This window comes from Meles meles, chromosome 8 (assembly GCF_922984935.1).
Source record: "Meles meles chromosome 8, mMelMel3.1 paternal haplotype, whole genome shotgun sequence".
In the NCBI taxonomy this organism is placed as follows: Eukaryota; Metazoa; Chordata; class Mammalia; order Carnivora; family Mustelidae; genus Meles; species Meles meles.
In genome coordinates this window covers 17,604,492-17,626,163 of record NC_060073.1, presented here as the reverse complement: position 1 = coordinate 17,626,163, position 21,672 = coordinate 17,604,492, and the positions used below count along the sequence as shown (strand labels likewise).

At 35.5% G+C, this 21,672-nt stretch overlaps 1 protein-coding gene and 1 pseudogene across 1 annotated transcript; both read left to right on the top strand.

Annotated features, from left to right (window-relative positions):
- Positions 1-16,619: 16,619 nt before the first annotated feature.
- LOC123949275 (olfactory receptor 4A47-like) lies at positions 16,620-17,549 on the top strand. Its single transcript, XM_046016659.1, has one exon. It carries the CDS (start codon positions 16,620-16,622, stop codon positions 17,547-17,549), a length of 930 nt encoding a protein of 309 aa, XP_045872615.1.
- A 1,096-nt stretch (positions 17,550-18,645) lies between these two features.
- Positions 18,646-19,683, top strand: LOC123948959 (annotated as a pseudogene).
- The last annotated feature ends 1,989 nt before the right edge of the window (positions 19,684-21,672 follow it).

Below are 21,672 nucleotides of genomic sequence, written 5' to 3'. Positions count from 1 at the left end.
AGTACAATTTTCAAATGTGTTAAAAAGAGAATAAATTAAAATGGGGAAATTCATGACATGGACCATATTGCAAGAAAAACGTCACAGAAAAAGAGAAAAGGTAAAATTTTAATAGTAAAAGAGGCAGAGCTGGGACTTACTTAGCATTTACTTATTATGCAACTATTATGCAATATTATGTAATTAAGTTCTTACGTATGCATGACTCCAAATATCTTACTTATTACTTACTTCTTATGAGACAGAATTTTTTCTCATTTTATCTGGAGAGGTACCATGATTATGTTAAAAATTGCTTTCCCAGGCCAGTTAATATTGGAGATGGCATTTGAACTCACGGCATCTGAATCTAGCAACTGTGTTCCTGGCCAAGAATGTAATTATTTTGCTAGATTAATACATATTCCAGATAAAATATCAAGATTACAAAATATAAACTGACAAAAGATGAAAAATTCTCAGAAAAGCAGTATTTTTGTAAAAAATATAGTAAAAATGTTAAACGTGGTTTGTGATGAGAAGTATGTGCACTTAATAAAATACATTCTTCTCAAAAGTTTATCAAGTGAGAAAATAAGACAATGTCACAAAGTAATTGTTCTGTTTGTCTGGATGTTCATCAGCTTTTCCACAAAATCATCAACTTTGAAATATTGGCCATACTTGTATATAGAAAACAGTTGTAGAGATACACATGCAAAGATACTGATAGAATGTTTCTAAAAGGACATATCAACAAAAAGGGGTTATATCTGGAGAGTAGGATGATAGATTCAATATTGTAGAGACAGATTTTAATTTTATTCTCTTATTCTTCTGTGTACTTGGAAGAATTAATGACAGTCAAGAATTACTCTGCAATAAAAATAGCTAATAAATGGACACAAAATACTGAAAAACATTTTAGAAATTATCAATAGCAATGATAATCTCTAGTGTGTGGGACAATATCATGTTATCATATAACAATTATTCAAGATTGTTACTTGTGAGAGTATAAATTGGAAGCAATATCAATATTCCAATGGACAAAGAGTCAAATAAATGTCACTTAGAAAAATTCATACAATATCACATAATTAAATAAACAAACTATGGGAAATGTAGTAGTATGAGAAGAACTGTATAATAATTTCAAATCAAAATCAGAACAGAAAGTGATATACGATTTCAATGAGAAACTACATATGCTAAGAGCAAGAACATGAAATAGAAAAATCAGAACATGCTATATTAGAATTATGAAATATTTTTCAAAAGATATTTCTAGAAGAATTATCCTGGGGAATTCAGTGTATAAAGAAACATATAGAAGATTATAGACTCTATTATAGACTATATTAGATTTTAGGTATTATTAGGAATTTTATACCACATTGAATTCATATGCAGAGATTCTCCATGTTCTCGAATTCAGTTTAAGAGTATAGTAAAGAGGGTAAACAGGAGTTTTCCTCAGTTTTGCCAACCTCAAAATTTTCCAGACATTTTTTCATAACGACCATCAATGAAGTTGACATTGAACACAAGAGATGTAAGTAAAAGATTGTCAAAATGGATTTTTTTAAAGTATGTTTCAACCAAGATACTGACAGGGTCACAGATGAAGGAGTCAAGAATCCACCCATGAGTGAACTGAAGTGAGATTGTTTTCTTCAGGAAGGATTCTCTAACAATATCAATATCAATAACAATATCTAGTGCTTAATTATATTGGAATGGTGTTTTTCAGATTTCAAAGCACATAGATACAAAAACATGAACTATACGTGTGTATATGTTGTATAAAGTCTTTTTTTTTAAAATCATAGGGAAATGTAGGGTAAAGTTGGGCAAGTATTTAACTCCATTTTTCATATGAAAGATAAACTTCAAGGCATTTAAGTCACTTGGTCAAGGAAAGTTCAAGTTCTGCATCTTCAATCTTGGTAGGAATCAAAATTGTGAAAGATGTTTAATTTTTATTCTTCAAATGCAAAGGTTTTGATGAAATGCAGTTAGTTTCTGAATCTATAGATGGATCTGGGAAAGGCTTGGACTTCTGCAGACTTACAGAAATTCACAGAGGATTAAAGGCAGCTGGAGGTAACATAACATGGAACAAAAAGAAGGAATTCTGAGGTCAGCCCACTAGTCTTCCCATGATGTCACGTCATTTCTTCTCTTTGCAGATTAAACCCTTGTCAAGTGAACCTTACCTGCAGCCACTAGTATGGCGATGAATAGCAGTGTGACTGAATTTATTCTGTTTGGGTTGACACCGGATGCAGGAAAGCGGAAAGCAATATTTGCAGTCTTCTTGATGTTTTACCTTGCCACACTGTTGGGGAACTTTCTCATTGTAGTGACAATTAAAACAAGCAGGACACTTGGGAGTCCCATGTACTTCTTCCTATTCTATCCGTCCTTTGCTGATGCCTGCATCTCTACAAACACAGCCCCCAGACTGATTGTGGATGCCCTTTCTCAGAAGAAGACCATTTCCTACAATGAGTGCATGACTCAGGTCTTTGCAGCCCACTTCTTTGGGTGCATGGAAATCTTTTTTAGTTTTAGTTTTTGTTTTTGTTTTTTCTTTTTTAGATTTTATGTAGAAATGAAATCATCTGCAACAATGAAGACACACTCCATACCATTTTATACAGATCTAACCCCTAGTTTTTCTCATACTAGGTAATACTGCCTTATAAATATATACTGAAATTAATGTATGCATTGGATTGTTCCTAAACTTTCAGTATGACAAACAATTTTGCAATATATACATGTTTTTGAATAAGTGCAAAGATGAGTTCCTAGCAGTAGAGTTGTTGCTATATGTATTTGAGTCAATCAATGGTCAGATTGCTAAATCTCATTGTTCACAGTTATTGCCAAATTGCCATCCTTGAGGTGGTACTTACAGCTACACTGCTGCGTCTGAGAGGCCTTCGACCCACATTCACAACAACGTGTACCTATAAATATTTAAGGCATAGAACGATCTGATTAGAATTACTTTATTTCATTTTTATACTTTAATCAAAATCCTTTTCTTCAAAATCCTTTTCATATAATTGAGTTTGAACAATCTGATTAACATTATTTTATTTTTTACACTTTAATCAAAATCCTTTTTTTCAAATCCTTTTTGTATAATTGAGTTTCAGCACCTTGCTATATATTTAACATGATTTGTATTTCTTTTTCTGTGGATCATCTATTAAAGTCTATTTCATTCAATTTTTGACTTTTTCTATGCTGATTTTTATGAGTCATTTGTGTACTAAAGAAATGATCCTTTTTACTGTTGTATATTTAAGTATTATTTTTCTAACATGATATTTTTAACTTTTTTATGCTTGTATATGTGGTATTTTTAACTTTTGTATACTATTTTTTTAAATTATGCTCAGTTAGCCAACATGTAGTACATTATTATTTTTGCTGTAGTTCTCAGTGATTCATGAGTTGTGTATAACACTAGTGATCATCACAACATATGCCCTCCTTAATATCCATCACTGGGCTACCTCATCCTCCCCGCCCCCTTTCTGTAAATGTCAGTTTGTTTCCAGAGTCCAGAGTCTATATTTTGTCTTACATTTTACATTTAATGTTTGTTTTTGCTTTGTATCTTCTTAAAAAGACTTTCCTTACTTCATTCATGCCAAAATATTCTTCAGCTATTTTTAGCACTTAATTTTTAAGTACTTCTTTTGGTCTTATATTAAAATTGTTGATTCATTGGGAATTTATTTTGATATAGGGATTAATTGGGGATTGAATTTTTTGTTTTTCTAAATTTTAGTTGTTTCTTTTTAATAGTTGTATAATTCTCTTTTTACCCTTGATCTGAAATCCTGCCTATTATATTCTAATGTCCCATTGATATTTGGATTCAATATAGGACTATTCTGTTTTATTGATGTCTTTATTCAAGTCCCAATTGAGATAAAATATACGTTTCATATATATAACACATATTGATATGTGATGAGACTAGCAGTCTCTCATTTCTGCTCTTTTTCCGATTTATAACTAGTCTTGCATATTCATGTGTCAAATTCAAGTTTAAAATAATAAGCTTACATGTAAATAAGATAAATGTTTAACATTTAAAAACTTGATAATTAAGTTAAAATAAGTTGAACATGGTTTAGTTACAAAACAAAGGCAGTTAATATGTTCAGGATGATTCAGTTTAAGATCAATTTAGAAAGAGTTTACAGCTTTCCAGTACTGAGAACTGTTATCCATGAGCAGCTCTCTTCATTCAACAAGTCGTCTTTCATGACTTTAGGTACTGCTTCCATTCTCTTCCTGTGTGAGTTACGCCCTTCTAGATATCTCCTGTTTTTCATCCATGACCCTGAAATGCTTTTTGGCACTTTAGCTGTAAGAAAAACCACCTCTTTCAGGAAGTGTGTGACTGACGTCTTTGCTGACTATCCATGTGGTCATCTACAAACGCCTATACTATGTAATCATTACAAGTGACAGGGATAGGGCTTCTTCTTCCAGGTGACATGCACTAGAGGCTTTGTCCTTGCAACCATTCAGGTCCTCCTCATGGTGTGGCTGCCCGTGTGTGACTCCACTGTCACAGACCACTCGTGCATGTCATAACCTTTGACTGAAACTCATCTGCATGGACACTCACACCTTTGGTGTCTTTGTTGCTGTCAACAGTGGGTTCATCTACCTATGAAAATTTTCCTCTTGATGGTCTCCTAGGTGGTCATCACATGCTCACTGAGGTCCTGTAGCTTGGAGTAGAGACACAAGGCTGTGTCCTCCTGTATCTCTCACATCACTGTGGTGGTCTTAGTATTGTGTCCTGAATATTTATGTATTTCCACCCAGTCACCAACTTCTCCACTGATAAAGCTGTGGCTGTGTTGTATAGCATGGTAACTCCTTTGTTAGACTTAAACCTGCAGACTCAGAAATTTGGATGTGAAAAATGCCATGAGGAAGTTCTAGGGTAAAAATGGTAAGTGTAAGAGATATCCATAAATTTATAAGATAAATTTGTCTATTAAATGGAACAGAGAAAAGATAATTTCTATGTTACAGAGGCACATGTGCACTATTTGTCCAAAGTGTATTTATTTTAACATATAGATGCTGGGAGGAAGGGTCTAGGGACAATTTATTTCTCATTGTAAAAATATCCTATTTAGATATATGTATTGTCCAATTGACTGCAAAAGTTCAACATACTGAGAAAATTAGATTTCTTATAAAATCCAGATTGTCAGGACACAGCTGTGGAGACTTTAATTTACCAGTTTTGTTGTTGGAGGACATATATACTTTTAGAAAAATTATTCTAGTGTCTCTGAAGCCAGTAATCTTTGTGTATACTCTAGCTATTATGCTATGAGTAATTTTCACAACATGAACCTATCAGTGAAATCAAGTTAGTTCTTTTTTCTGTACTCTAATTTTTTCCTATTTGTTTATGTATTTTTGAAATTCCATTATAATTAACATTTACTGTCATATTATGTCACATAATTACTGTCACATAAATGTCAGTTTCAGGTGTACAATGTAGTGGTTCAACAATTCTATGGAATACTCAGTGCTCATAACAATAAGTGCTCTGGATCTCCTTCATCTGTTTCATCCTTCACACCACCCACCTCCCCCTTGATAACCACCAATTCTCTATATTTAAGAGTCTGTTTTGTTTATCTCTTTTTTCCCCATTGCTCACTTGTTTTCTTTCATAATTTCCACATGAATGAGAAATCATGTGGTACTTGTCTTTCTTTGACTGACTTATTTCACTTAGCATTTTAACCTCTAGATCATTCCGTGTTGTTTGAAATGGCAAGATTTCATTCTTTTTTATGGCTGAATAATATTCCATTGTATATACATACTACGACTTTATCCATTCATCAATCAGTGGACAGTTCCATAATTTGGGTATTATAAATAATGTTGCAAAAAAACTAGGGGTGCATTTATCTTTCCAAAATAGTGTTTTTGTTGGGGTGCCTGGGTGGCTTTGTCAAGTTACCCATCTATCTTTGGCTCAGGTCATGATGCAGGGTCTGGGATCTAGCCTTGAGTCAGGTTCCCTGGTCAGCTGGGAGCCTGCTTCTCCCTCTCTCCCAGCTCATGCTCTCTCTTGTTATCTCTCCCTCTCTCAAATAAATAAATAAATAAATCTTTAAAAATTTGTGTTTTCATAATCTTTGAGTGAATACTCAGTAGTGGGAGTACTAGATCATATGACAATTCTATTTTTAATTGTTTAAAGATCCTCCATGCTATTTTCCACTGTGGTCACACCAGTTTGCATTTTCACCAACAGTTCCCTTTTCTTCACATCCTTGCCAACACTTGTTATTTCTTTGTTTTTATTTTAGCCATTCTGACAGGTATGAGTTGATATATCACTGTATTTTTGATTTGCATTTCCCCGATGATGAATGACGTTAAGCATCTTTCCATGTGTCTGTTGGTCATCTTTATGTCTTCTTTGGAGAAATATCATTTCATGTCTTTTGCTTATTTTTAGTTGCATTATTTGTGCTTTTTTGGCATTAAGTTGTATAAGTTCTTTACATATTTTTGATACTAACCCATTGTTAGATATGTCATTTGCAAATATTTTTTCTCATTCCTAGGTTGTCTTTAGTTTTGTTAATTATTTTCTTCACTGTGCAGATTTTTATTTTGATGTAGTACCAATAGTTTATTTATGCTTTTCTTTCTCTTGCTTCAGCATGGTAGGGTTTCAGAATATAGCTGAAATTTGGTGGGGTGAGTTCCAGAGCTGACAGCAAAGAAAGAATTCTTGTGATGTCTGGTGCAAAAAGGTGGTTTTATTAAAGCATGTGGACAGGACCCATAGGGAGTAAAAGCTGCCCAGGATTTGTGAGGTGTGGCTGATTATGTGCTTGGGAGTTGTGGGAAGTAAGGAAAAAGGTGGTTTCAAAGGATTTTTCTATGTTAATGAAGACTCACAGGATATCAGAGACCTTGCATTGTGAAATTAAAGTTGTTTTCCCTTCTAGTAAGTCATTAACAGTAAAAGAGTTGGGAGCTTCCTGAAGGAACAAAAATTTTACTTTGCCCATTTCAAGTATCTATCAATGGGCTGCAGATTTTAAGCACCTTTCATTGTATTTACATTACCTTCTTTTTTTTTTTTAAGATTTTACTTATTTATATGACAGAGATCCCAAGTAGGCAGAGAGGCAGGCAGAGAGAGAGGAGGAAGCAGGCTACTTGATGAGCAGAGAGCCCAATGTGGGTCTTGATCCCAGGACCCTGGAATCATGACCTGAGCCAAAGGCAGACGCTTTAACCCACTGAGCCACCCAGGCACCCCTACTTTCCCTTCTTGAAGCTAGGCCATTGGTAGAAACGTTTTGTTCTCGTAAATTGCTAAGATTTTTGTAAATTTCGGGAGACTCATGTTTTGTAGGATTGTAATCTCTATAAGTTAATTTGTTTTTCCTTTACGGCAGCCAGGAATGCCTGAGGATTGTCTCATATATTCCGTGGATGTAGATGGGTGGGCTATGGACCGTCAACTTCTGCCTGTCCTCAGTTAGTCTTCTGCTACCTCATCAGGAGACATATCTAGAAAAATACAACTGAGGCTAATGCCAGAGACATTACTGTCATTACTCTGTTTAAGGTTTCTATGTTTTCAGGTTTCACATTTAGGCCTTTAATCAATTTTGAGTTTATTTTTGCGTATAGTGTAAGAAAGTGGTCCAGTTTTATTCTCTTGCATGTAGCTGCTGTCCAGTTTTCCCAGCACCATTTGCTGAAGAGACTGTTTTTCCCTCACAACATATTCTTACCTCCTTTTATGTAGATTAACTTTCAATAATCATGAGTTTATTTCTGGGTTCTCTATTCTGTTTTATTGATCTATGTGTCTATTTTTGTGCCAGTAACATACTGTTCTCATTGCTACAGCTTTGTAGTATATCTTCATAGGTAGAATTTTGATACCTCCAGTTTTGTTCCTCTTTTTCAACACTGCTTTTGTAATCTGGGTCTCTTGTGGTTCCATGCCCATTTTAGGTTACTTTGTCTAATTCTGTGAAAATGTTGTTGGTATTTTGATAGGCATTTCTTTAAATCTGTAGAGTTCTTAGGGTTAGAGTGGACTTTTTTTTTCTTTAAGATTTTATTTTATTTATTTGACAGACAGAGATCACAAGTAGGCAGAGAGGCAGGCAGAGAGAGAGGGGGAAGCAGGTTCTCCACCGAGCAGAGAGCCCGATGCAGGGCTCGATCCCAGGACCCCGAGATCATGACCTGAGCTGAAGGCAGAGGCTTAACCCACTGAGCCACCCAGGCGCCCCTAGAATGGACTTTTAAACAATATTTGTTCTTCCCATCCACAAGGATCAAATATTCCATTTGTTTGTGTCGTTTTGAATTTCTTTCATCAGTGTTTTATAGTGTACGGAACTTTCACCTCCTTGGTTAAGTTTATTCCTAGGTATTTTATTACTTTTGGTGCAATTGTAAATGGGACTCTTAATTTCTCTTTCTGCTACTGCATTATTTGTGTAAAAAATGCAACAGATTACTGCATATTGATTTTGTATGTTGTGACTTTAGTGAATTCATTCATTCTGGTGGGTTTTTTTGGTAGAGTCTTTAAGGCGTAGTATATATAGTATCATGGCATCTGGAAATAGTGAAACTTTTACTTTTTCCGTACCAATTTGGGTATTTTTATTTCTTTTTGAGGTTTTATTTCTGTAGCTAGTACTTTTAGTACTATATTGAATAAAAATGGTGAGAGTGGACATCGTTGTCTTGTTCATGACCTTAGGGGAAAAGCTCTCAGTTTTTCACCATTGAGTATGATGTTTCCTGTGGGTTTTTCATATATGGCCTTTATTATGTTAGGGTATGTACCCTTTAAACTTACTTTGTTGATAGTTTTTATCATGATGTTGCACTTTGTCAAATGCTTTGTATGCATCTACTGAAAGGATTATGTGGTTTTTATCGTGTTCTCTCTGATTTATTGTGTGGATAGATGAATATTGAATCACTGTTGCAATGCAGAGATAAATCCCACTTGATCATGGTGAAATTTTTTTTTATAATTGTTTAATTATTATTGGATTAGGATTGCTAATATTTTGTTGAGGAGTTTCGCATCTATATTTATCAGAGATGTTGACTTGTAGATCTCTCTCTCTCTCTCTCTCTCACTCTCTCTCTTTTTTTGTAGGGTCTTTATCTGTTTTTGGTATCAGGGTAATGTTGGCCTCACCAAATGAATTTGGAAGCTCTCCTTCCTCTACTTCTTCTTCTTTTGAATAGTTTGAGAGGAATAAGCATTAACTTTTCTTTAAATGTTTGGTAAAATTCACCTGTAAAGTCATCTGGTTCTGGACTTTTGTTTGTTGGGTTTTTTGATTATTGATTCAATTTCATTGATAGTTATTTATTCAAATTTTCTATTTCTTCCTGACTCAATTTTGGTAGTTTTTTTTTTCCTCTAGGAATTTATCCATTTCTTCTATGTGTTGAATTTATTTTCATAATATTCTCTTACAATCCTTTGCATTTATGTCATGTTGGTTGTTATTGATCTTTAATTTGTGATTTTGAGTTCTCTTTTTTTTGATAAAAAAGCTAAGGCTTTATCAATTTTGTTATCTTCAAAGAATCAGGTCTTCCTTACAATGATGTCTTTTATTTTATTTTATTTTTATTTTTTATTATTTATTTATTTTTTTGGTTTTTAGTTTGTTGATTTCTGCTCTAATCTTTATTATTTCCTTTCTTTTACTGGCTTTATTTGTTTTTCTTTTTCTAGCTCCTTCAGCTATAAGTTAGGTTTTTTCTTTGAGATTTTTCTTGCTTCTTGATGTAGGCCTATATTGGTATAAATTTCCCTGTTAGAGAAGCTTTTTGTGCTTTACAAAGAATTTGGATTGTTATATTTTCATTGTCATTCTTATCCATGTATATTTTGATTTCCTCTTTGATTTCTTGCTTAACTTCTTTTTTGTTTAGTAGATGCTATTTAACCTCCATATATTTGTGTTCATTCCAGGTTTTTTTCTTTCTTTTTTTTTTGTGGTTGATTTCTAGTTTCACAGCATTGTGGTCAGAAAAGAAGCATAGTATGATTTCAGTCTTTTTGAATTTGTTGAGACTTGTTTTGTGGCCTAACAAGCAATCTCTTCTGGAGAATGTTCCATGTGAACTTGAAAAGACTGTATATTCTGCTGTTTTAGGATGGAATGTTCTGAATATGTCTGTTAGATCCACCTGGTCCAATGTGTCATTCAAAGCCACTGTTTACTTGTTGACTTTCTCTTTGGATGATCTGTCCATTGGTGTGATAGTGGTGTTAAGTCCCCAACTATAATTGTTGTATTAATTATTACTTCCTTTATGTTTGTTAATAGTTGCTTTATGCACTTGGATGCTCCCATGTTTGGTGCATAAATATTCACAACTGTTATGTGTTCTTGTTGGATTGTTCCCTTTGAGTGTGTAGTGTTCTTTTTGTTCCTGTTAACAGTCTTTATTTTAATGTCAATTTTTTCTGATATAAGTATTGCTACCTGGCTTTCTTTCCACTTTCATTTGCATGGTAAATATTTTTCTATCCATTCACTTTCAACCTGCCTGTTTCTTTTTTTTTTTTTTTAAGATTTTATTTATTTATCTGACAGAGGTCACAAGTAGACAGAGAGGCAGGCAGAGAGAGAGAGGGTGGGGGAAGCAGGCTCCCCGCTGAGCAGAGAGCCAGATGTGGGACTCCATCCCAGGACCCTGAGACCATGACCTGAGCTGAAGGCAGAGGCCTAACCCAATGAGCCACCCAGGCGCCCCAACCTACCTCTGTCTTTAGGTCTGAGATTAGTCTCCTGTAGGCAGCATATAGATGAGTCTTACTTTTTTTGTTTGTTCTTTCACTCTATGTCGTTTGATTGGAGCATTTAGTTCATTTATGTTCTGATAGGATGTACTTACTGTCATTTTGTTACTTGTTTTATGGTTGTTTTAGTAGTTCTTCTCTATTCCTTTCTTCTCTTACTCTCTTCTCTCATGGTTTGTTGGCTTTCTTTAGTGATATATATGGATTCCCTTCTCTTATTTTTTCCATATTTATTCCTGGTTTTAGTTTTGTGTTTACCATTAGGTTTATAAGTAAACTCTTATGCTTATAGTAGTCTCTATTAAGCTGATGGTTGCTTAAGCTGGAAGCCCTTCTAGAAGCACTGCATTTTTCTTCTCCTCCAGTCATGCTTTAGGTATATGGTGTCATTATTTACATCCTTTTATTTTTCGAATCCCTTGACTGATTTTTATAGATATTTAATTTACTGCTTATGGAAGTTACCTTAGTTTTTAAGTTTAGCTTTTAAATTGTGGTAAACTATATGTGACAAATGTAGAGTTTTAGCCTTTTGTACGTTCATAGTTCAGGGGCTTTAAGTTACTTCACTATGTTATAATAATATCACCACCATGTGTTTCTGGTGCTTTTTCATTTTCCCAAACTGAAACCAGACACCCATTAAATACTAATTGCCATTCCCTCTCCCTGAGGCCTAGTCAACCACTGTTCTACATACGATCTGTGAATTTGATATGCTAAGTAGATCTTGTAAGTGGGAACAGACAGTGCTTATCTTTTTGTGACTGCCTTATTTCACTTAGAAGAATCTATTATAGGTTAGTATATTTTGGCATGTGTCAGAATTTCCTTCATATTTCAGGGCTTAATAGTATCCACTGTGTGTATACACCTCATTTTATTTATACAGTTACCTGCTAGTAAGTGCTTCGTTTGCTTCTTCTTACTGGCTATTGTGAATACTGCCATGAAAATGAGTGTAGAAATATTTGTTTGAATTCCCAATTTCCATTACTTTGGGTATATACCCAGAAGTGAAATTGCTAGATCATGCAATAATTCTTTAAGTGTTTGAGAACTAACATAACATTTTCCATAGAGTGATACCATTTGACATTCCCAACAGTGATGCACAGTTATTCCAGGTTTTCCACATTCTCGTCTACGTGTGTGTGTGTGTGTGTGTGTGTGTGTGTGTTCTTTAATAGTTATCTGTGTAGGTCCGAAGTGGTATTTCATTATAGTTTTAATATCCATTTTCTAATGATTAATGATACTGAGATCTTTTCTTGTGCCCACAGACCATTTATATATTTTCTTCGGAGAAATGTCTATGCAAGTCCTTTATTTTCATCTGGTTGTTTATTTCATTGTATTTTTATTTTTACTTATTTATTTATTTTTCTTTAAAGTTTTTTTTTTATTTATTTGAGAGAGAGAGAGAGAGTGAGAGCTCACACAAGCTAGGGGAAGAGGCAGAGCAAGAAGCAGACTCTCCGCTGAGCAGGGAGCCTGATGCAGGGCTCAATCCCAAAAGCCTGAGACCAAGACCTGAACCAAGCTTAAGGCAGATGCTCAATCAACTGAGGCACCCCCCAGGTGCCCTTCATTGTATTTTAAGATGCAGAAATTCTTTATTTACTCTGGATATTAATACCTTATCAAATATATTATTTGCAAATATTTTCTCCACTTTTGTGTGTTGTTGTTTCATGTTGTTGGTGGTGTTGCTTGATGCCCCAAAGTTCTTAATATTGATAAAGTACAATTTATCTATTTCTTTTTGCCTGTGTTTTTGGAATCATTGCCAGATCCAAGGTCATGGTTTTTCTTCTTTGTGTTCTTATAAGAGTTTTATAGTTTTAGCTAGATTTTAGGTCTTGATCCATATTGAGTTAATTTTTGCATATCATATGTATGAAGGGTTCAATTTCATTCCTTTCTATATGGGTATCCAGTTTCACAGCACCATTTTTTGAACCACCTGTCTCTACCCCATGACTACTCTTTGACATCTTTGTTGAAAATCATTGAATACATATGCAAAGGTTTATTTCTAGGCTCTGAATTTTGTTCCATTACTATGTCTGTTTTTATGTCAATATCACACTCTGTTGATTACCATAGCTTTGTAGTAAGTTTTAGAACCAGGAAGTTTTCCAACGTTGTTTTTTTTTTTTCTTTTCCTCTTTTTCTTTCCAATATTATTTTCTCTGTTTGGATTCCCTAAAATTCCATGTGAATTTTTGGATGGATTTTTCTATTTCTCAAAGAACATTTCTTTTTTGGTGGTGGGGGTTATAGGGATTACATTGAATCTATACATCAGATTAGGTAGCATTGATATCTTAATGACATGAACTATATCAGTTCATGAAAGTCTTTCCATTTATTTGTGTCTTTCAGATTGTCTTTCAGCAACATTTTGTAGTTTTGAACTGTAGAAGACTTTTGCCTCCTTACTTATGTTTATTCTTAAATATTTATTATTTTGATGTTGTTGTAAAAGGAATTATTTCCTAATCCTCTCTGGGTTATTCATTGGTAAGATAGAAATTCAATATATTTTCATGAAAAAAGTAACCTCTCAACAAATTGGGTAGAGAAGGAATGTACCTCAACATAAAAGGCCATATATGACAGATCCACATGTAACTTCACACACGGGAAAGGTTGAAAGCTTTCCCACCACACTTAGGAATAAGAAGAGAGTGCCCACTCTCACTCCTCCTTCTCCCAAAAGCATTGGAATAAAAATCCTTGTGATATTTTTAGCAATTTCTACATGTAGATCAGGCCATCAGTGAAGTGAGCTCATTTTACTTACTTTTTACTTAAAATTACTAGGTGTAACAGTGTTTCTTTCTTTTATTTCTTTTTAAATATATTATTTATTTGTTTGACAGAGATCACAAGTAGGTAGAGAGGCAGGCAGATATTGGAGGGAAGCAGCTCCCTGACCATGACCCCAGCTGAAGGCAGAAGCCCCAACCCACGGAGCCACCCAGATGCCCCTGTGACAGTGTTTCTGATGTTGGCAACTATCTCAAATTAAACATTATCTTTGAAGAAAGACCTTCACTGATCATCTTCTTCCTAGTAGAATTCTCCCTGAGTACCTTGTTTGCCTTATTATTAGCACTGAAAAGATTATGATTAGTATGCTAAATTGTTCCTTTATTTATTGTCTGATTCTATTATGAGAATAGGTCCATGGAAGAAGGACCCTTTGCATAATTTTTGCTTATTTCATTAATTGCTGTGTCCTCACTCATAGCATGGTTCTTGGGAGTAAATAAGTGCTCCAAATTTAAAATTTAAAATTTTAAAATTACAAAAATAACAATTGAGGGGTGCCTGGGTGGCTCAGTGGGTTAAAGCCTTTCCCTTTGGCTCAGGTTGTGATCGCAGGGTCCTGGGATCGAGCCCCGCATCAGGCTGTCTGCTCAGCAGGCACCCTGCTTCCTCCTGTCTCTGCCTGCCTCTCTGCCCACTTGTGAACTCTGTCTGTCAAATAAATAAATAAAATCTTTAAAAAAATAACAATTGAATAATTATTTTGTCTAAATCTGTGAATAAATATCTAGAGCATCTAACCAAACTACAAGGTAACATAAATTGACTATTAAATGAAAGGAAAGAAAAACTTGCTATGACAAGGGGAGAAATATATGATAAATTAATTTTCCCTAACACAACATGGCAGGGCTGAAATTTTATTCTTGATTGGTGGTAGTCTTACAATGGTTCTAAGGTTATATATTTTTTTTTATGACCCAAACTATGTGATTTGACTTAATACCTTCCTCTTAAAGATATTTTTAAAGATTTTGTGGAAATTCCCAGCGAATTTAATTAAGCAAGAATTAGTCTTGGACACTTCCCAATTCTAGAACTTAATGAGGAGTTTGGTTAGAAGGCATAAAATGTTCAGTGATCTTTGTTTGTGTTGGAAAGAAGATACCAGGCTCCTAACATGCTGTTAGGCTTACAGCATTACCTAAAGAAAAGCACAAGAATATCTCATAAAGTATCAAGTCAGCTAATCTGAGCAAACCGACAGGACAGAATGAAGTTGACTAAAGAGTCGAATGGTATTTTTCCATTTAGACATTAGTAGGAAAGATGTTACTTGAGAAGAGACTCCCTCGGGAATGTCTGGTTACTGTCTCCTTATGTAAGGATAGGAATTCCTTGTCTTTTTGATAAATTCTCCTAATTTGCTAAATTTTTTATTTCTGTGTGGACCCTGGATTTCCTAGGAAGTATTTTACAGTACAAATAAAAGCAACCTTCTGAATAACCAGAGGACTCCACGGAGAGAACGGACAGGCAGTTGAATGAAATAAAAAATGTCCTCAAGTAAAAATGCAGCTTTTTACCTTCTCTTGTCAGACTGGATGATCAAGAATTCCAGGTTCCTGTGAATGAGTAAAAAGTGTACCTTCAGATTGTGGACGTATTTTCCTAAGGTAAGAATAACAGTAAATAGTGGAAACCAGGCTTTGCAATTGTGTGAGTATCTTTATTATGTAAAAGATTACTTTAGATAAAGCAAACTTGGATTGCAATTCTAGCTTTGTCACTTAAAAACAAATGACTTTGGAAAAATTAATTAGATGTTCTGAGCCTCCATTTTTCAACTATGGAATGAGGATTATAATTCGTTTCTGTAATAGAAATGTGATTCCTTAAGTTGTGCGCCTGTGAATGGAATCCCCTGTAGTTGTTGTGAGCAGTGACATTATCAGATCCGAATCAGATTTAAAAAGGATCATTTGGACTATATCAGGGCCACAAACTGATGGAAGCCAGAATGAAAGGGGAGGGATATTGTGGAAGGGTAGTGCAGTGAGTCAGAAGTGGTGCAGGGAGGGAACTGATCAAGTTAGTGACATATTTTAGAGGGAGTTGATAAAATTTATTAAAGGTATCAATAAGTGATAAAGAGCAAGAATGGCATGAAGGACATGGTGATACTTCTTGTCTGAGTAATGATATGGAAGGTGGTACTATTTAATTAGCTGGAAAACACATTAATTGATGAAAACTAAAAATTTAGTTTCAAAAGTACTGAATTAATATCCAAGTGGAAATGTCCAGAGTTGGAGATTATATACATATATATATATATATATATATATATATATATATATATATAGTTCAAAAATTAAGGGAGAGGCACAACACTGGAGTGCTTTCCCATTTATTGGTCAGGAAAAGAGGGCATATTCAACCAAAGATCCTATGAAAGAAGTCTCAGGGAAGATGCAATCCAGGGCCGCAAACTTCCATTCCTAGTTTGATCCACTAACTTCGAATATGTCAATTACCTTAAAGGGGCCTCAAGTATTTAGTTTTATGATTTTATAAACTGTGTACCTTTGCATGGAATTCCCTTGCCTTCTTTTCTTGTCCTTTCATTTTTCCTTTGCAACTCAGTTAAAGCATTGTTTCCTCTGGGAAGCCTTCTCTGACTGCTGTTTGCTTGTGACCTTCACACTGCAGCTATTTTTATAGTATCACTTATTACATTGGTGATTATTACGTATGCTATCACTGAGTATTGGAAACCATGGCTTATTCAACTTGGAAATCACAATGTCTCTGACACATGTGACATAAACAGGTACTCCTGCCACAATCTTTTCATTGAATGAGTCAATAAAAGATTAATCTTATAATGCATTTAAAAGTTTTCCCCTTTCTTTTGTAGATCCCTTGCTTCAAATATGAGAAGTCAGTTCCTAATGCAGACTAGATGGCACCAAATAGCAATGTAACTTACTTTGTCCTCTTGGGCCTCACCCAGGATCCAAAGGAACAGAAGATCCTTTTTGTTATGTTCTTAATCTTTTATATTTTGACTGTGGTGGGAAACCTGCTCATTGTGGTGACTGTAACTGTCAGTAAGTTCCTGGACTCACCTATGTACTTTTTTCTTGCTAGCTTATCATTTATGGATGTCATTTATTCATCTTCTATTTCTCCCAGATTAATTTCAGACTTGTTGTTTGCAGAAAATACAATATCCTTCCAATCTTGTATGACTCAGCTATTAACAGAACACTTTTTTGGTGGATCAGAGGTCTTTCTTCTGCTAGTTATGGCCTATGACCGTTATGTGGCCATATGCAAGCCCTTGCATTATTTGGTGATCATGAGGCAATGGGTGTGTGTGGTGCTACTGGTAGTGTCCTGGGTGGGAGGTTTTCTGCATTCAGTAATTCAAGTTAGCACTATTTATAGGCTCCCATTTTGTGGTCCCAATGTCATTGATCATTTTTTGTGTGACATGTACCCCTTATTGAAACTGGTCTGTACTGATACGTATGTGGCCAGCCTGTTAGTGGTGGCCAATGGAGGACTGATCTGCAGTATTGTGTTTATGCTCTTGCTCTTCTCTTATGGTGTCATCTTGCACTCTCTAAAGAACCTTAGTCCAGAAGGGAGGTGGAAAGCCCTCCGGAGCTGTGGTTCCCACATCACTGTGGTGGTTTTCTTCTTTGTTCCATGTATTTTCATGTATGCAAGACCTGCTAAGACCTTCCCCATTGACAAATCATTGAGTGTGTTTTACACAGTCATAACCCCAATGCTGAATCCACTGATCTACACTCTGAGAAATTCTGAGATGACAAATGCTATGAAGAAGCTCTGGGGAAGAAATATGATATCTTTGAGTAGATAAGTGTATTATTCTCCATGAAGAGAAGGAATTATTTGACATTAGGGTCCATATCCTAGAAGTCCACTTAAATTTGATTCTGACATCCTTTATTTGTAAGAATATAAGTAAATTATCATTAAATTATGAACCGTTTCCCTTGCAGCTAGAATGTAAGGTCCATAACACCTTGTTAATCTCTTCATTTAGAAATGTGTAATGCCTCTATAGCAAGGAATCCATACTAGGTAATGAATCACTGAGTGCATTTTTATATGATTACACTAATTTTTAGTTATTTAAGAACTTTTTAAAAACATTTTTTCTGAGACAGTATTATTTTTTGTTAGATTCTATCAGTTAAGTTTATTCTTTTATTATATTATTTGAAATAATGCTATGTAGCATTTTCCTTATTAATTTTTGGTTGCTTTACATAAAAAAAACAGACTAATACTTTAAGTTTGCATTACAAAAATTGAAGTTTAATAGATAAAAAAATAATAATATTGAAAGCCTTCCAAAAAGAGATAAAGTGTAGGATAAAGTTCTGTTTAATTCTCATCATTGTTTCCAATTATCTTCCCCTTGATCTGTATCTTTAAACTCATCAGGTAATAATCTTTACAAATGCAAGTGTAAATTTAAATATCTATGTGTGAGTCTTTCTATGTGTATGTAAATGCTTTACTATAGAACTTTTTATCAATAAACTTTTAATTTTATAATAGCTTTGTTTATTGATTTTTTAAAAAGATTTTATTAATTTATTTGACAGACAGTGATCACAAGTAGGCAGAAAGGTAGGCAGAGAAAGAGGGGGAAGCAGGCTCCCTGCTGAGCAGAGAACCTGATGCAGGGCTAGATCCCAGGACCTGGGATCATGACCTGAGCGGAAGGCAGAGGCTTAACCCACTGAGCCACCCAGGCACCTGTATTGATTTAATTGAAATATAGTTGACATAAAATATTACACTAGTTTCAGATTTATACCATCGTGATTCAACAGTTATGCACATTATGATAGTGGGTGGGATCAAGGAGGGAGAAAGGTGTTGAGCAGTCCCTTGGAAAGCCCTCATTTTTCCAGACCCCATGGCTTGGGCTCCCTCTGTTCCCCATGGCAGGATACCTGGCCTCTGACTTGGCATTCTTGTATCCACAAGGGGGTGAGGGTGGAAGTGATGGGCTGGGAGGGCTAGAGCCCTACTGGGTTAACCCTTTCACCTGGCTGACAATCTGTTACCCTCCTGGTGGGTCAGGAATTGAACCAGAGTTTGGACCAGATGTGGAATATTGGGATATTCCCCTATGCCTTCCTGCCATATGAGTTCTGCAGAGGGACAGCATACTGTGGACATCAGGTTAGGATGGAGCGGGTGCTCCTAGGCAGCCTGGAGACCTCTCAGGGGGAGGGCAAGCTAGGAGCTGTGGTGGAGAACCAGCTCCAAAGACGCTTTCCCTGAGCAGAGCAAAAAAGCTGGGGCAAAATCCTACAGAGTCCCAGGACATCAAAGTTCTTCAGAAAGACCTGGAAAAATTTGCCAAGCCCGAGACAGAAGAGGATCACTCTAGGATATACCCAGGCCTATGTGGGGCTCACCCTGGAAGATTCTTTTGGGAAGGTGTTTCACCAAATAACCTTATCTGCCCCTTTGAGCCTCAGCACCTCAGTTTCTACAACACATGTAAGCCGTGGCCCCTGCTGCATTAGTGGGTGGTGGAAGCTGACAACAACAAAAATCTGCAGGAGATATACAAAGCTGGGACACTTGTGTGGGCCCAAGAGAGCAAGTGAACAAGTCTGGAGAACCGTGTGAAGTACCCCAGAGTACATGTTCTTGTAGTGCCTGAAACCCACCCAGGTTCAGATCAGCCCCATTGCCCAGAAGCTGGGACATGAGAGGGATGTGGTCTGAGTGTACTTCTGCAATGGTCATCAGCAGGGACTACTGGCCAGGAGAGGATTTTGAGCCTGCTGGGTCTCTTTTTTCATGGGTATCAGTAACCTTTCTTCCAGCACTAGGACCCAGCTTGGTACCCCAGGCTGTGGGATCCCCACTTCACTACCCTATACCTCTTGATTCCTTTCCCTGAGGGTGGAGCCTTTCCCTCAGGGTCTGTCACTTCTCTGGGCTCTCCCATGCATTCAAACTGAGGTACTGGCCCTTCCTAGTAATTGGGGGGGGCAGAGGAGAGGGGAGAGCTAGGGAACAGTACCTGGGGTTTGTCTCAGGGCTTTGGGATCAAGTTCTTCATTCACTGAGAAAGAATTTGGGAACACGAAAGATATGGGGGCAGAGAGTTTGGGGGGACTAGTTGGAAGGAAGTCAAAGTTCAAGGATGCTCTCTTTTTAATCCCTGCATCACTCATCACTTTGTTCTTAAAGAAGCCTGGGACACAATAAATCAAAAAATACATTACAGAATGCTGATCATGAAAAGTGTCGCTTCCATCTGTTACCATTCGTTACCAGCCAAAGTCCCTACAATATTATTGATTATACCCCCTAGGCTGTGCTTTTCATTTTTGTGAGTTATTTCTTTTATTCCCCAATATTGTACCTTTCAGTCCCTTCACCTATTTCCCAGATCCCTCCACTCCCTTCCCCCTGGAAGCAGGCAGATTGTTATCTGTATTTATGAGTCTGTTTTTGTTTTTTGTTTGTTTTGGTGTGTTGACTAAATTCTACATAAAAGTGAAATCTTTTGCAACGTCTTGAAGACATGCCATACTAGTCCATATAGATCTCTTCGTTTTTCTTATACTCCATGTTACTCACTTATAAATATATACTAAAGTAAATATCTCCATTCCTGTTCATGTTATTATTTTTTTCTATAACGAAGAATTTTATAATTGTGTGTTTGTGAAAATGTGCAAGTATGGCTTCCTAGGAGTGAATTGTTGATATATGTATTTGAAACAATGGTCAGGTAGTTAAATGTGAATATTCATAGTTATTGTCAAACTATCATGCTTGAGATTGTTGTAGTAGCTAAACTGCTTCTTACAATCTGTGAGAGTATTTCTGTCCACATTCTCAATAATCCATACCTGATAAATATTCATGGCAGAAAATAATCCGATTAAAATGTAACCTTTTTCATATTATTGAGTTTATCTTTAATATGATTTATATTCCTTTTTCTGTGACTCACCTATTAATGCTTTTACTTATTTCATTAATCCATCATTAATATTTTCTTTAGTGATTAATCTTTTCCATAGTGATTTTTATGATTGATTACATTCTGAGGAAAGGATCCCTTTATTGTTGTGTATGCATCAATTATCTTTCTGTCTTGTGATGTGTTTTTAACTTTTGAATAGTCTGTAGAATCCTTTTGGCAAGCAAAAATTGTTCATAAAATTTAATAATTCATTTTGTTTTACATTCTTATCTTTAAAAGATTTTCCTACTTCACTTATATCAAAATATTCTTAAACTGTTTTTCAGCAGTTAATTTTTTTTGAATTTCTTTTTTAAAAATTTCTTTTCAGTGTTCCAGAATTCAGCAGTTAATTTTTAAAGCATTTTTGAGGTTGTATATCTTACATTAAAACCTCATACCCATCTGAAATTTTTTGATATAGGAGTTGAAGAAGTATGGAGGAATAGTCAGTTTTCTAAATTTCAGGGTTTTTTTTTTTAACATTTGCCTACTTTTCTTTTTGCCATTGACCTGAATCCTGAGTATTATATTCTAAAGTCTTATTTTTATTTGGATGCAGATCAGGACTTCTGTTTCATTCATCTCTTGATCATGTCCCCAGTGATACACAATATAATTGCTTTCATATATAACATATTTGTGTTACACATAGGTTAGCAGATGACCACATGGATGCTCAGCAAAGACTTAAGTCACACACTTCCTGAAAGAGATTTAGTCACAAAACAAGTCGTGTATTATTTTTAGGAGATTCACTTTAGGATTAATTTAGACATTTTTTTTTTAAGGTTTATTAATTTTGAGAGAGAGAGAGCTTGAGCAAGCGCAAATGAGGGGAGGAGCAGACAAAGAGGGAGAAGCCGACTCTCCACTGAGTGGGGAACCTGTTGTGGGGCTCAGTTCTAGGACCCTAGAATCATGAACTGAGCTGAAGTCAAATGCTTAACTGCCTGAGCTACCCAGACACCCC

Bases quoted from the DNA above. Each gene is read 5' to 3' on its own strand.
- LOC123949275 (XM_046016659.1), top strand. From the start codon at position 16,620: ATGGCACCAAATAGCAATGTAACTTACTTTGTCCTCTTGGGCCTCACC.